The sequence below is a fragment of the Epinephelus fuscoguttatus genome, linkage group LG18 (genome assembly GCF_011397635.1).
Source record: "Epinephelus fuscoguttatus linkage group LG18, E.fuscoguttatus.final_Chr_v1".
NCBI lineage: Eukaryota > Metazoa > Chordata > Actinopteri > Perciformes > Serranidae > Epinephelus > Epinephelus fuscoguttatus.
In genome coordinates, this window is record NC_064769.1 from 36,757,099 (window position 1) to 36,774,555 (window position 17,457).

Consider the following 17,457-nt stretch of genomic DNA (forward strand, 5'->3'; position numbering starts at 1 on the left):
TATTCAGCCACAAAATAAGTCTGAAAAGCTGCAAATCAGATCAGAAGTACAGAGAGTTGTTGACTAGAGATGATACACCGTCTCATTGTGGTCACTTCCTGTCAACCAGCAGGTTTTAAGAACGTTGCAGAATGGTGCATTGCAAGTAGTTGCCTGTTTTAACTTGTCTTGTCGCACATCTTTGGCCTGAACTGGGTTCAAGGGTTACAAAAAGACTGATTAACGACTGACATAACAAAACAACTCCTATGGGACACAAACACCAATCTCATGGGTCCAAGTCCTGTGTTTGTTAGACCCTACCACCCGCCCACACAGCCAAAAAGAGCCATGCGATGCAAGGGTGGCTTCCATGGTAAATGGAGCAGCTCCATTTGTTTATAGAGGCCCTCACACTGCAACAGATGTGTCGCACTCTTTCTACCATGTCTGTTGCTCTGAACGTCAAATAATGATGCAGATAGGTTTACATTGGAACTTGTGAAAGCCCGGAACATCTTATACGGACGCTAATGGGTGCAAACTGCTCAAGCAGTGTATTCTGGCGCATATGGCCCAGAACTTAACTGTTTTGGTTCAAACTCACCGCAATGGACAGACACAGTTAGCAACTAGCTGGTGAACATAGTGGAGTATTTAGCTGCTAAAGAGCCAGGTGTTTCCTTGAAGAGTTGGCAAAGATCAAAAAACAGAGCTAAAAGAGAGTGAATATTGGACTTACATTCATCAGATGGCCACAAACATATCTTCAAATAAATGATAATGTTGCTCTGTGACTGCTGGATGTGTAAATGAGCAACTGTTTGCCAACAAGATCCTCATATCAGTGCAAAAGTGGCCAAAAAAATGGGGCATTGCCAGATTAATTTTCCCAAGAGACTGCTGTGTTTCTTTGTTATCTATATGGAATACTGAGGATATTGTTAAAAGGAAACTTTCAGATAGAAACATACCAGGGAAAATTACTCTCAGGACCAGCTGCTCGTCCTACTTGTGCAACTTTAGGGAAAAAAAAAAAAGGTGTGATTTTGACACTAATGTATTACCATGACAATTAGGTTTTCAGTGGTAGCTCCCAGCGCCTCCAAAGACTCTGGTTCATCAGATGGTCTCTTGTAGTGGAAGGCCGTCCCTGCGATGTCAAACTTCCTGGGCCAGTCGATGGTCCACGCTCCGTTGATGTAATAATCGTCCACTTCAGACTTCAGAGCTGCGTCATCACAGAGAACAAGAAACACTTTCAGAGAGCTGAAATCAAAAGCAGACAGGAACGGTAGCCGGGACAACAGGTGGAGACAATCATTTGGTGTGATGTCATTGCCGTCCTTCAACTTCATCATCATCATCATCATTTTCAGCCTCCCCTGATGTCACTGACAACTCTCTGAGAAGAAACACACACACGTGCCTGTGTATACACACTATAAACGCAGACGTTCACGTGCACCGACATGTACATACGTCTAATTTAGGACGAGAAAGAAAACACACTTCAGGTGAAAGCCTGGACGAACCTCATGAATACCACTCTGTCTGGTTGTCAAAACAAAAGTTGGTCTCCAAGCACAACAGATCTGAAAATATCCACTTTCTCTGTGTTGAAATGAGGCCAAATTCAGGAGAAACGATCCAACCACTCTCTATTCTGTCTCTCTGGCTCGTGCTTGTACAGATTCCCCTCTCTTCCCTCCCTCAAACAATAGCTTACTCCTCTTTAAAATATCACAATCCCCTTCTCAATAAATTCATTTTCAGCACATCTGGCACTGATTGTGAGCATTGTGATTTTGTTATTTTGAACAGAGCAGTTTACACAAGTCTCCGCAGGCAGCCCGCTCTCTATTTTTATATTGTCTCACTCAGTTTTTGCTTTAATCAAACATTAAAATGTTGCTGACCTAAATAGCAGGGACCCACACAATGCTGCAAAAGAAAAATATTATCTTTATCACTGGGGTCACAGATGAGATTCATAACAAAGTTACAGATTGCTTGGAGGGGAAAATCTAGTCCAACACAATAGCCAAAATTGCACTCTTTAAACTTTGATATATAGACATCATATCCCCCATAATCCTGGTGGAGCAGGCAGCTGTCACCACGGCCCTATAAATCTGATGCAGCTCTCCGGTTCAAAGTGTAACTTAAGCCCTCCATCAACACCATCCGCTATAAATTCAACACGCTGTCACATGTCTTTCTCTTGTTAATGAAAAGACACACAACGGGCTTAATTGAATCCGGTTGTTTGATTGTTTTGGGTCCGTCGCTGCCAGTGTTGCAAATAGTTTTTATTTAGTCTGGAACGGAGCGGATGAGTCTGGTGCCAAGAGGGCCATCACATGTGTTAAGATTCAGGGAGGTTTTACAGACTCTCTCAGTTTTATGGCTTTATGTGAGGCAACGGGAGATTTAACGATGGCATCTTCTAATTTGCTCTTGACAAAGACGCAAAGGAAATCCCTGGAAATGTGGTTGACACAGAGCTGAACAGATAATATGAAACAGCTTGATGTCACAAATTGGTAATTCATCACATTGTGGTGAACTGCAGGGTTTACTGAGAGTGATGAATTGATAGTAAAACAAGACTAGAGAGTCTACAGTCACACCAATGCCTCTGTGAGGCTGCACTTAGGCAGAGTGGTGCTTTGAGCTAAATGCTATACTTGTTATGCTAACATGCCCACAGTGACAATGCTAACACTCACATGTTTAGCATGTAATGTTTACCATGTTCACCAATTTGGTTAAGAACTAATAAGTATGAAATCAAAGTTGAAATCATTTCATTCTTCTTCTTTTGTAACCAAAACTATTTTAATTCAAATAATACATTTATTGTATGAAATATACTGGGGGGGGGGGGGGTTTATCTCTACTAATAGCGTTGTTATTGAAGGAAAGAAGAAAAACATCAATAAAAATCTGATTCCAAACTTCTCAATGGCAGTGTATCTGGTTATAAACCAAAGTGGATGATTATTCTGAGGAGTATATGAATGTATGAACCCAATTTCATGGCAATCCACCCAACAGCTGTTGAGGTACTAAATGTCAACCTTGGGTCCTAAATTTGTTTCAAGTGACTAGTGACATAAAAATAATAGTTGGCATGTTAGCCTTTAGCCTAGATACAGCTGGGGCGCATAGTAGCGTCAGACCAGTTAAACCGTCAGACCACATAAAACATCAATTGTTGACTTCCTGCCAGTGATACAAGAAGCCAAGGGATCACTAAAGTCAATGAGCTTCATCCTCTGGGGAACATGAATGTCTGTAAAAAATTGTGTCCAAGTCTATCTAGGAGATGTTGAGTTATTTAAAAAACAAAAACGTAGACCTCATGTTGGCGCTAGAGGAAATGCCAAGGGATCACTGAAGTCATTATGAGTCATCCTCTGGGGACCATGAATATATAAATTTGTGAGTTCAGGAGTTTATCTTGTAGAGTACTTTGATTTAAACTGAAATGATTCTGCATGTAACTTTTACAGTTATTCATTATATACTTTCATTATGCTTAGAAAGTTGCTCCTTCATCTTGTAAAGAGAAAACAATGTTTGGCTGTATGAGCCATTAGAATTGATCCACTGGGGACCATGAGTATATGCACCAAATTCCATGTCAATCCATCTGATAGTTGTTGAGATGTTTCACTAAAAAGCAAGAGTCAACTTCATGGTGGCACTAGAGGAAAGGTCAAGGGATCGCCAGAGTCAGTGAGCTTCATCCTCTGGGGAACATGAATGTCTGTACAATATTTAATGGCAATCCATCCAATAGTTAATGAGATACTTCAGCCTGGACACAGGTGTGTGGCAGATTAACACTGCCACCTGTGACGCTCATAAAAATACATATTACTCTGAAAATATTAATTCTTGAGGCCGCCACTTACCGATGTAGTTCTTCGACATGGCAACTTCTTTGATCTCAATGTGAACCGACCCTTTTGGGATCTGAACCACCTCCATGTAGCCTGGAGGACAAAGACAGGCATCGTTAAGGTGGTATTTCTCCCTCTCAAACTCAAAGGGAGGACATATAGAATAAATTCCGAATCACCCAAAAAGGACAAAGCAGGAGGACAAAACAATCCCCTCCTTTTTTTTCACAGTCACACACACACACGTGGATACACTGTATTTTTAGATGGTTTACTAGCCATACCATAGAAGGAGAAATATGTTTTCTCTCTCACTCTCCTGCTCTCTATAGACAACCTCAGGCTGAAGCCAACACCAAGTCCCTATCTCTGCTCCGGATTTCTTCACTCAGTGATGTAATTAATGGGGAAAATATTATGTTTTCATCTGTATACTGACAACATAGATCTAAATAGCAAAAAACATGTGTTCTATTGGTCGGTGACAAAGGCAAGAGATTATCTGCCTGGCCTCAGGGATGTGTTGGATAAAAGCTGCTCTGCCAAAAGGCCGATGAGTTACTTTGTTTTATTCACAGCCATCTCCAGTGACTTTAAAAGGGATAGATTTCTTTAAATGGGGTTGTACGAGGCACTTATTCATAGTCGGTTTATTACCTACAATAGATGGCGGTCAGCACGCCCCCAGTTTGGAGAAGCTACAGGAGTATTGCCAAGTGAGCAAAGCAATGAAAGCGCACAGCAGTAAAACATGCTTAGTCACCTAAAAAAATCAATATCAGTTTAAGTGATCGCTATTTTCATTGCTTTACCTGCTTTTTACGGCCCTTTCCAATGGGGAACAGAAAGCCGTTATCTATGCTCGCTTTAAGGCCACCAGACTCCATTGATAAAAACAGTAATTTTACCTCACTGAACATAGGAGCTGCTGGTCTACCACTGCCACAATCTGTAGTTTCTTTATGCTATTGTGTGCTCTGAATCTGAAACAGCTTTACAACTATTTTTGCAAATGTCAGTAATTTCACATGCAAAAACATGCCGGAAAAACGTTGGAAAATTTTTGGAAAAGTTGCAAACAAATCGGGCAAAAGAAAACCAAAACAAACAGACCACGAAATCTGGAGTGACTGCTTTAGTGAATCCAAACTAAACCTTTAAAACACTGAAGTCCAACAATAACTCAAACAAACTCAACAACTGGCAGACCAGAAACTCCTGTGTTCAGCAAGGTAAAATTACTGTTTTTGTCTATGGAGTCTGGTGGCTTTGAGCTTAGACAATGGCTTTAGGGTGCTTTCACACCTGCCCTGTTTGGTTCAGTTCAATTTAACTCAAGTTCGTTTGCCCCCTCAGTGCGGTTCGTTTGGGCAGGTGTGAACACAGCAATCACACTCAGGTGCGCACCAAAACAACTTGACCGAGACCTTCTTGAAGAGGTGGTCTCAGTCCGGTTCCAAAGGAACTCTGGTGCGGTTGGTTTGTGGTGAGAAGGTGTTCCGACCTGGATGTGAAGCAACTGCAGTCACATGACACATTGTTTGGGTTAAACATGAGCATGTTACAGTCCTGGAGGATTATTAATGTGCACCTCCTCCTGTACTGCCTTAATATGCACATTCAGCACATCCAATGCATCAAAACATTGTTTTCTAGTTGGAGCCGCGTTTGCCTCGTTTTCAAACTGTATGCTTTGACTAAAATGAACAATGACAGCAATATAGTCCACGATGAGCAGCGCTAAAATCAACCTGCGTAGTTGTCCCTCCATTGTGACATTAGAAAGTGTCACATTTATCTTGCAAGTGTACTCTTCTTCAACGTTTGCTTTACTTCCTGGATTTTTCCCACATGGAAATTCTGACCAATCAAGAGCAGCTTTCTCACACAAGGCATTTGATCTGGTCCTCTTGTAAATGCTGCCGTGAGAACACGAACTAACTCTAGGCAATTATACAACTTTGGAACAACATGAGTCCCTGATTCAGACCAAAGGAGACCACTCTAGGGCTGACAGCAGCCTTAGTTTCCTGTCAGGAAAAGGCTGTCTAGCAGCAAGGTAAAGCTGTGAAAATATTCTCAATATAGCGTACACTTAAAATGATATTGATTTTTTTAGGTGGCTAAAATTTGTTTTGTTGTTGCCCTGTCCAAAGCAGTACATTTCTTAGCTTCTCAGCTGTACTCCTGTCTGCTTCTCCAAATTGGCCAACTGCCATCTACTGAAGGTAACAAACTGACTATGGATAAGTACCTTAACAAACCCACATTAAAAAATCCGGACTATCTTTTAAAACTGTTGCATGTGCTCCCTCTCTGTTCGTCCTCTTCACACTGAGTGAATCAAAGAAGCCTAAAAGCTGCTGTTGAATACATGAATGGAGATCTAACAGAAACCTGAGATGACAGAGTATCTAAGTCTCTCATCGTAAAAACAACATGCCTGGAGTCGGGTATGTTTTACCTCCTCGGGGCAGAGAGTCATTGAAGAGTCCCTCTGTTGCCTCACAAGTGCTGCCATCCCCTCCACACACACGGCAGCGATCTTCTTTAGCATCAGAGCTCAGGATGTTATCGCAGCCCACATGCTTCAAAGACAACAAAGTCGGAGAAAGACAGAGAGCACTGTTTTAGTTGAAGACAGGAAAATGGGATTCAGTTTAAGTTCATAACAAATCTGCTAAGTCAGATTTTAGGCCACAGTCCTTATTGTCTTTCTGTCTTTTAAAGGAATAGTTCAGCATATTGAGAAAAGCATTTATTTATTTTCTTAAAGACAGTTACATGAAAAGATTTATACCAGTCTTATGTCTGTCTGTTACATACAAAGCCGGGTAGCTTAGCTTAGCATAAAGACTGGAAAATGGGAGAAACAGCTAGCCTGATTCGGTAACAAAATGTGCCTACTAGCACCTCTAAAGCTCACTTATTAACACATTACATCACACCAAATGTGTATTAATCCACTGCTAAAAGTAGTCCCCAATAAATGCACCATGTGTTCCTGTCTGAGTGACATTTCGTAAAAACTACAGAAGTAAAAACTACTGCCTCAAGCGAGGGAGTTCAGGTATCTCAGGGTCTTGTTCACCAGTGAGTGAGGGTAGAATGGAGCGTGAGAATGATCGCCGGTTTGGTGCGGCTTCTGCAGTGATGCAGGCGCTGCGCCGGTCTGTCGTGGTGAAGAGGGAGCTGAGCCAGAAGGCAAAGTGTTCGATTTACTGGTCCATCTACGTCCCAACCATCAACTATGGTCATGAGCTCTGGGTAGTGACCGAAAGAATGAGATCGTGGATATGAATTGAGTTTCCTCTGTGGGGTGTCTGGGCTCAGCCTTAGAGATAGGGGGAGGAGCTCAGAGTAGAGCCGCTGCTCCATTGTGTCGCAAGGGTTCAGTTGAGGTTGTTCAACATCTGATCAGGATCCTCCTGGGCGCCTCCTGCTGGAGGTGTTCTGGGCACGTCCCACTGGTAGGAGGCCCCGGGGCAGACCCAGAACACACTGGAGGGATTACATATCTCATCTGGTCTGGGAACACCTCGGGGTCCTCCAGGAGGAGCTGGAAAGTGTTGCTGAGGAGAGGGACGTCTGGGATGCTTTGCTTGACCTGGCCCCGGATAAGCGGATGAAAATGGATGGATCTTTGTGACCTTTTTAAACTTTTACATTATTAGTAGAAACCAGTGGGCTTGAGGCTGAGTGCCACAGAGTAGGAAAGTCATTAACTATTGAGAATCAGACACTTTGTGGTTTTGTGGTTTTTTTAATGGGATTTGTTGACAATTAAAAAACACAGAATAACTCCAGACTGATCCTTTAACACAGCTACATTGATACCAGCCATTACATCCGTATCTTGGCAGGTTTCAACATGTAAAACATACGAGGGCTCATAAAATATGATGGTGTTCAAATGAGCCAACGTAACAGATAAAAATTTGCTGGCTTGGTATAAATTTTAATACGCAGTCCGTATGGAGCTCATTACACCTTTTATCTGTGCTCGATTTGCAGCAGTTGCTTCATCACGACTCGATTAGTAATGCCTTGGAGGTGAGACAACGGCGTTCAGCTGATTCTGATTGAAGGTAAGTTTTGTTATTTCCATTATATTTCTCCATTAAGGGCTCCGACACCGGCTGTATACGGACTCATTAGAGCATTTACACTCTGAAAATTTTTGTTAGGTGTGAGGCCTACAGTCTGTGGTTGAATATCTAAATACATTATACATCAAAACATCTGAAATTTACTGGTGTAAGTTTATGAGTTTAACTTATAATGGAGTGCTCTGAATCCACTGTGCTCTCTGTGTTAACTGCTCCATCTGTGAAGTTCTTTTATAGTGCACATTTCTTACATTATTTTGCCTCTTTAAAGTTTTTGGCAATGATCTCTACGTCTTTATGTAGCATATGTTTACAGTGTAAACAACAATGTACACTTTAATTTTCCTCCCTCAAAAGGATTTTGCACATAATTATATCACAGTTATTTATGATGTAATGTTTTTATTTTTCTTAGAAAGTTGCACTATCTTGGAATGAGTATGATTCATTGTTTGAAACAACAGTAAATTTCACATCTATGGTGCATTTTGGGATTGTGAGCACTTACTTTTTGTTCCTAGATTCTGAGATTCTTAAGGACTCTATATCAAAACTGCAAAGATTAGTTGATTAGTTGATCTTCTATTTAATTTGTTTTAATTTATTTTTTACTTGAAAAGAAACAATGTTCATTAATCAACACTGAAACAAATGTAAATGCAACTGAGTTAGCTCCGAGGCAAGCTTTCACCAGCAGTCCCTTTGCCTGATGTTGTTTGGTTTCTTAAAATTCAAAAATTAAAAATAAAAGATCAGTTGGCAATGTGAGAGGTGACGAGGAGGGACACCATGCTTGTTAGCAAAATGACCAAAATGCTCTCCCATCTCCTGGATCTGGACCCTGACATATAACCTAGAAATTACTGAGAATTACAGTTTCTGTTTTAACCGGTGCAGCATTTCTAGTACTGGTTTAGCGACCAGAATACTCACAGACCAGTTGCATGGCTTGACTCATGTAAATGCTGCTGAGCCAATCAAATCTGCAGTCCGATAAGCACTGTGACTGTAATAAGTGAGATACTTTGGATGTATGGGATGTCATGGACAGGATTTCGAGGTGCAGCCGGGGGGAGGAAGGGGTCCAGTTTGGGGACCTCAGAATTGCATCTCTGCTCTTTGCAGATGATGTGGTTCTGTTGGCTCCATCACACCGTGACCTCCAGCATGCACTGGTGCTGTTTGAGTGTGAAGTGGTCGGGATGAGAGTCAGCACCTCCAAGTCTGAAGCCATGGTTCTCTGTCGGAAACCAGTGGATTGCCCTCTCTGGGTTGCGGCAGAGTTACTGCCTCAAGTGAGGGCATTCAAGTATCTCGGGGTCTTGTTCACAAGTGACGGTAGAATGGAGTGTGAGATGGATCGGCGGGTCAGTGCGGCTACTCCAGTGATGCGGGCGCTGTGCCAGTCCGTTGTGGTGAAGAGGGAGCTGAGCCAGAAAGCAAAGCTTTTGATTTACTGGTCCATCTATGTCCCAACCCTCACCTATGGTCATGAGCTCTGGGTAGTGACTGCAAGAATGAGATCGCGGATACAAGCAGTGGAAATGGTTTCTTCCGTGGGGTGGCTGAGCTCAGCCTTAGAGATAGGGTGAGGAGCTCGGACATCTGGAGGGAGCTCGGAGTAGAGCCGCTGCTCCTTCGCGTCGAAAGGGGTCAGTTGAGGTGGCTCGGGCATCTGATCAGGAGTCTCCTGGGCGCCTCCTGTTAGAGGTGTTCTGGGCACGTCCCACTGGTAGGAGGCCCCGGGGCAGACCCAGAACACACTGGTGGGATTACATACCTCATCTGGCCTGGCAACACCTTGGAATCCCTCAGGAGGAGCTGGAAAGCGTTGCCAGGGAGAGGGACGTCTGGGGTGCTTTGCTTAGCCTGCTGCCCCCGCAACCCGGCCCCGGATAAGCGGATAAAAATGGATGGATGGACTTTGGATGTATAAAGAGACCTGGATACAGAGTTGGAGGCAGGGCCCTGTTCATTCTTATGAAAGTTGCTCAGCGGCGTGAAGCCAAAAAAGTTCAATTTTGAGGGTATTAAATTACCCAAATCTTTCACGTTGTTGGGCCCATAGAGCAGGCACACCAGAGAGCTAACTAGGGCTAACTTCTGGTTTAGCTCTGCTAACTTGAATAGTGATAAAATGATTTAATGTTGTGGCTCTTCTGGAAATTTTATTTATTTATTATTTATTTATTTATTTTAAATTTAATTTTATTTTTATTAGAACTAATGGATTAAATCCTGGCAGTGAAATAATCATTTCACAGGGGCTGTGTGCAGTTATTTTACTAACTTATTACTGTATATGACTGATTTATTTGATTTTATGATGTATGGATACATATTTGCCTGTCTTGTAAGTCGTCCTTGAGTGCTCTGAAAGGCGCATATATATAAAATGCATTATGCTTATTATTAAAAAGGCATAAACAGCCACTATTCTGATATCAAATTAATATTTTAAGACATTTTTCTAAGCAAAAATGCCCCAAATTCTCTGCCTGCAGCTCCTCCAGTGCAAGAATTTGCTGGTTTTCTCTGTTTTATAACACTTTAAATTGAATATTTTTGGAATTTAAAGGCCATTTTCACTATTTTCTAACATTTTATGGAACAGAAATGAATCGAGAAAATGATCTGACGGTTAATATACATGTTAGGTGCAGTCCTACACTATATATACAGTAACATAGCAGACAGCTCTACATAGTAAATCAGGAGTGATTTTGGAAACAGTTCCAGTCTTTAAACAGTTTGATAACAGCTTCATCAGATGTGTGTAAGACTGTGTGACAATACAACAGGGAGGATCACTGTTCCACTCCTCCTCTGGATCTCCCAGCTTCTTTCTCCCCTCTATCACCACCTCCCTCTCTGTCTCTGTCTCTCCAGCACCTGTTAACAGCGTCGCAGCTCTCAGTGTTTCTGAACGCTTTCCAAGCAGACAGTGTTCTAGAGATTTATCGCGGTGTGGCAGTGAACCCAGAGAGCCCACCTCTGGAATAAAACCGACACGCTGGATTCAGACTGGAAATAAACCTGCAAGGCTCTGTCGGTGGGGAATATTCCACCTCTCAGAAACTCTCCTCCCAATAAAACACGCACCATGTTGTGTTTTTATATTAAAATCGGAGTAATGTTGTTGGCACAGTCGCTGCTCTTTCATGCCAGGCAGGAATCAAATCGTACGGTCAGGTGGAAGTCAAAGCAAATACTTAAAGCGAGGAACCAAGACGTTATTTCAGCTGCATCTCAGAAAACACACACAAACCCTCATCTCCACACAAACTGTACAAAATGATTCATGCTGGTGAAAACAAAGACAGCACCAACTGCCAACTCCTTTCAATAAGATGTTATTAAATCAGCCCTTTCAAATATATATCAAATCATTATTCAATCACAACAATGATTTTTGTGTTTTATTTATCACCAAACAATCCCAGTGGAGGCTGCAGAGCCCTGATAAGAGTCGCAGAGAGCAACGCCAGTCATTCAGTCACAATGAGCCACAATCAGCAACTCAAAGGCTCGATTGTTCTTCACTGCAGAATCGGTTTTGTGTGCGGTTTTGTGCTCTGGCAGTTGTGTTTACGCAATCAGCGAGCTGCTAAACTGTGCTGTCAGAGATAAAAACTGGCGCTGAGGCTGAGGAAACTCTTACTAGGGTCATTTAATACACAGCTGACATGTCACTCTCATATATACCAGGTTAATTACATCAGGAGTTAACAGTCACAGTCACAAAAGCCCACCGAGGTTAATGTCATAGTGTGATGTGTCATTATAGTATTTCACAGCAGGAGATGCATGATGTTTGTATTGCAGCAGACATGATTAATGCTCATAATACTTTTCAAAGTTTCCCAAAGTGCAGCCTGTGGGCCGATGGCGGCTCTCAGAAGCATTTTGTGCGGCCCACGAATGTGACATAAAATTCTTCCATTATATTTGAATCCATTTCAATGCTTTCACTTTCAATCACCTACATACAGTACACTACTACTGTGTCAAAACTTGCCCCCCTAACAAGCATCTGCCAGGTTAGGAAGGACAACTAGGAGAAATGCTAGTGCTGTTAGCTACAGTTAGCGACTTTGATGGACAACTCAGCAAGAGTTCTTCTTGTGTCCATCCTTAATCATACTCTGGCTCCCTAAAGACCAATTCACAGTTTCTGTGTCCACAAGGTCGATCAGTTGATGTGACGTCAAACTCGTCATCCATCACTGTCCCTGAGGGTTCCCACTGACCCCTAAGCGGGCGTCTGCGTGCAGCCCATTTTTCTGGGACCGCAACACTGTGGGCAAGCTCGCTGCACCACTGCGAAGTTAGTTTTAAGCTGGATATATGACTGACATTCACTTCAGACCCAGCCGTTTCACCCGACATTGGCAGTAGGAGGACAGTTGGCTCAGCTCGCAGCTCTCCCCTTCACTGCCGGGGGCTGACACAGACCCTCAACTGTACTATGAATAAAAACGCGCACGCATCCATGTGTCTGCAGCTGTTTGACGTTCAATGTGGACAGTATGTCCAAGCCTTCAGTCATTACAACTTTGAGCACCCTTGCCTTAATCAAACAGGGGGACATGGAAATAATAAATTCCTACAGTAGAAAATGTTTTCAGCGGCTTTTGTTTATCTTCGTTGTTATTTTTTTTTGTAAGATTCGTAACTCCTAACCTTTTTTAAGAAGTTTTTTCAAGTAAAAAATAATCATCCCTTGCATGAAAAGCTGTAAATATAGAATTAAAACTAAACAAAATAAAAGTTTTGGCCAGTCTTAAACAATGAAGAAACATCTTAACTCAAGGTTTCTCTTTCTAGCTCTTTCCAGAGCTTTCAACCAGATCTTACAGCCTTCTTCAGCAAGTGACACTGACTCAGTTGTCATTGTGTAATCTCTATAAACAGACATCTGCATATGACGGCATCAGATTTTGGTAACGTAAGCTTTCTAGTTTCTGATCTGAGTAGTAATCTAAATAGTATTGACCAATCGGGTTTGAGTGACATGTAAACAGTACGTGTTAGCCAAAATGTGTAACCCATCGGCTTTGTCTGATGACGATTTCGCCTTATAGTAGCATTTTTAGCATTTATCTGCATGATGGGTACCCTGGAAATCCAGAGTTAGCCGCGAGAGCACAATTTGAATTTGCTCAGCGAGTCACTCTGGCAATCAGTAATGATGCTCATTACCCATGCCGCTGGAGCCGAGCTGCACCAATCACATCGGTGTATCTGATATAGGCGGGCCAGAGGCGAGCTAAACAGATGACGACAGCGCTGCGACGACGAAGTCCGGAATCAGTCAGTAAACATTGCAAGATGGCTACGGATGAACACACAGTTGTTTGAAACGGCTTTGGCCGCTACAATGAACGAGTTAGACTTGGCTTTTTCTCTAAAAGAGGAACAGAAGACGGCGCTCGAGTCTTTCCTTTGCAAGAAGGATATTTTTGCTGTTTTGCCGACTGGATATAGCAAGAGTCTAATCTACCAGTTAGCTCCGCTGGTAGCTAAGCTCTGGATACGTCACCCCGTGTATTGTTCTGATTGGTCGTAGTGTTATCCAATTGCGTGCTTGGTGCCGCCCCTCGAGTTGGGCCATTTGCATTACTCATAGCCAGACCCTAAATCTTTCTAGATTTGGGTCTGGATTTCCAGGCTACATGACTGGCACATGGTGGAGGAACTCTTGGCTCAGATATCCACTGGCTACACCGGATCTCATGACACACTGGCTGCTAGAGGCTGATTGTCGCCAGAGCGATGGGTTCTGAGATTGGCCATCATGTGACCTGGGTGTGGAACTTTTGGTCACATGACAACAGGTGCTATATCCATCCATTTATAATAACTCCATCTGCTGTGACATGAGGTTTAAAGCCCTAAAAAAGCCAGTCAGTGACCTTCAGTTAAGATTTCCCTGTCAAATACAATTTAAACCATACTGTCACTGGTGTTTAAACATGTTCAAAGTCATACTTTATAAACTAAAACATCATTAATGAGCTCCTAGCTTTTTGTGCTAACGTTGGCAGAGTGGTAGACAGTTTATTATAGTAGAGCTGCAACAATTAGTCCATCCACAGAAAATTTATTTAGATCTATTTAGATAATGAAAATAACCATTTTAGTAATTTTCTAAGCAAAAAATCTAACGTTTGCCAGTTTCATGCTTCATAAATGTGAGAATTTTATGTTTTTCTTTGTCACAAATGATAATAAACAGACTTGCTTTGAATATTTTAGACTGTTGGTTGGATAAAACCATCCATATGAAGGTGTCACATCAGGCTCTGGGAAATAACACCGCATGTTTCACCTGTTTTCTGACATTTTATTGACAAAAATGATTAATTGGGGAAAATGATGGGCGGTTTAAAACTTTTATTTTCAGAACTCCAGCATCAAAAAACCTTAGTTGCAATAATCTATAGTTTTCCTTTAACACTTAAATAAAAGAGAAATTGAAATCATGTGGATTCAGGCCTCCCAACACGACGAAGCATGTCTCCCTTACCTTACACTCTCCATTGATGCAGATGTCCAGAGAGTCAGCCTGACACCGGGTGCCATCTATGACTGCAGGTGAGCGCTCTGTGTAGAAGTTATAGCCCTCTGCCAGGCAGTTCAGTGCACAGGGTTTAACACCACCTGGGTTACACAGAGCACACACAGACGCAGCACATGGTTATCTAGAGTCCAGCCTACACACAGAAACACACAACATGACCTGAACTCAAAGATAAACACATGACAAACAACACAGCTCTGGGATGTCCTGTCGACTTGTTGACAATAATAACCATGTGGAGGAAAGTCAGCGGCGCTCAGATCTAAAACCTCACGTCACCGTAACACTGACACCAACAGAGACAGCGTCGGCTGCCAACAACAATTACGCTGACATCAACACGCAGGTTATCTGCTGTTTATACATGACGGCTTGCAGCCCACAGAGTGCGGTAAATCAGGAGGTGATGGATTTGACAAAACAGACCCCTGTGATAAAAGAGATCTCACTTAAGCTCTTCCAACTGTGAGAGAAAATAAAAGTCATGTTTACATGCTTCACACTTTTATCACTTCTTCTTGTGTTCCTTGTGAAGTGGAGATTTTCCATGATGTGCAGACATCAAGGGGAGAACTTTGGGGGAGAGTGACACAAAGAATGCACTCCTTAACTCCAGCCAATAGCTGTGGTAGTACAATAGCATTTGCACCTATTCTAGCACAGTCCAAGGAACGAGTGCTTCGTCTGGAGATTCTTGACATGAACTGTGTCAGGATGTCTGCCCAAAATGTAAAAGTCTCCCAGGTTGAATGAGCCGCAGATCCAGAAAACCAGCGAGGGTCTTGGAGCACAGCACAGTGTACAGGAATCTGAAGAATCCTCCACTCATCAAAGAGACCTTCTCACTGTTGGTGTTAACTGGGTACACAAGACAGGCCAGCCTGCAGACTGTCACTTGTGACGCAAAGAGGATGACAGGAAGAGTTTTACAGCTCAGCATTTGGAAGACGCAGAGACTGGACGTATGAAGTGTTCTGCAGCTGGATGCTTCAGCTCTTTGGCTGTTCAACCTCAGCCTAGTTATATGGAAGATGTTGTGAGTAGGCACTAAATTAAATCTAGTCTAGTAGAGTTGGGTTGATTTCCGGTTTTACAAGTCTGGCCCAGTGTACAAGCTTAAACTGGATTGATTTTATGCAAACCAGATTAAAGGGATAGTGCATCCAAAAATGAAAACTCAGCCATTATCTACTCACCCATATGCCGAGGGAGGCTCAGGTGAAGTTTTAGAGTCCTCACAACACTTGCAGAGATCCAAGGGGAGAGGAGGTAGCAACACAACTCCACCTAATGGAGGCTGACGGCGCCCCAGATTCAAACGTCCAAAAACACATAACTGAAACCACAAAATATCTCCATACTGCTCGTCCGTAGGGATCCAAGCGCGCACACGTGAACACGGTGCACAGAGAGGCAGTCAGAGCTACAGGCTACAATGAGGCTAAAAACAGAGTTCAAATGAGGTTTTTCCAAACAACTTTTTATGTCGGGGCTTCAGGACACTTGGATCACTACGGACGAGCAGTATGGAGATATTTTGTGGTTTCAATTATGTGTTTTTGGACGTTTGAATCTGGGGCGCCGTCAGCCTCCATTAGGTGGAGTTGTGTTGCTACCTCCTCTCCCCTTGGATCTCTGCAAGTGATGTGAGGACTCTAAAACTTCACCTGAGCCTCCCTCGGCATATGGGTGAGTAGATAATGGCTGAATTTTCATTTTTGGGTGCACTATCCCTTTAACCAGCATATGTCGTTATGACTTTTGTGGCAAATTAAAACGTAGCCTCCATCATTGACCTGTGCCAATGGCATCACAGCGCTAAATCCAACTTGAATTGCATTAGTAATAAGGAGTATGACAAAGTGATTAACATAATATTATGTTTGTTTAAGAACCGACAAATGTAGCCTCTGGTGTCTGACAGATTGTGAGCCGTACACCAACAACATGAATGAGATCGAATAAAGATGGGAGAGGGCAGAGTGCACGTGTTGTGTTTGTTTACTTGTAGGCTAACGTGCTTTTTGTGGTGACGAGAGGAGACATGTTAGAGTTAATAGGTACCACTATAGCAACATTTTGGATTTGAAGACGACAAGAGGTGCGATGCAGTGCTGCCATTTAGAAATAATTCTTAAGTGTAGCTGGATGCTGCAGTGGATGAGGAATGGCCGATTTATGAAGTTGAAATAAGAAATCTATACAAAATGTTTCTATTTCACCATAAAAACCGAAATAAAGTGGCAGCTGACTGAAGAAATATCACCAAGGAGACACCGTAGGGACATGGTGTCATTATGGTCCACTTAGGAGCGACTGCTAAGCCAAGTCTGACAACTGATTAAAATTTGGTATACCGGTCCTGTCTGACTCTTAATATCAAAGCGGTTTTAAAATTTGTACACTGGCCCAACCCTACAGACGAGATCTTACACGGGGATTAATTGTTACTGCCAGGTGTGACTGAACTAGCTAAACATTAGCTTGCTAGCATGAAACCAATTTAGATTGAGGAGTAAAAGACTTCAAATAAAATATGACTGATACATCAAAGTGTTTAAAAGTGATGAAATTTGGACGATTAGAAAGATTAACACATTATACCTCAAATTAGAAAATGTCATGCTAATGACATAAAACTAAATGATTAGCTCAACAGCGTCAGTTACATTAGCATAACTGGATCTAAACTGCAAAAATACTGCAACATTTTTAGATCAAAGTGAGCCAATATCTATATTTACAAGAAAATAAATTTCATATATATCTCTGCCCCCAAACCTTCTATGTTACAGCTACACTAGACTCACAAGTCACTCTTTAGACGCTTTGCTTACTGATGAGTTTAAAAAAACTCCCTACGTTGCAGAACCAA

General features: G+C 42.3%; 1 protein-coding gene across 1 annotated transcript in view; it reads right to left on the reverse strand.

Annotated features, from left to right (window-relative positions):
* Window positions 1–17,457, reverse strand: part of adamts6 (ADAM metallopeptidase with thrombospondin type 1 motif, 6) — a 106,847-nt gene that overhangs the window by 23,926 nt on the left and 65,464 nt on the right. The window contains exons 16-19 of the mRNA XM_049560051.1: window positions 14,529–14,662; window positions 6,355–6,478; window positions 3,903–3,983; window positions 1,047–1,210 (exon numbers count right to left, since the gene is read on the reverse strand). Coding sequence (XP_049416008.1) covers window positions 1,047–1,210; window positions 3,903–3,983; window positions 6,355–6,478; window positions 14,529–14,662 — 503 coding nt within the window. The remainder of the gene's footprint in view (window positions 1–1,046; window positions 1,211–3,902; window positions 3,984–6,354; window positions 6,479–14,528; window positions 14,663–17,457) is intronic.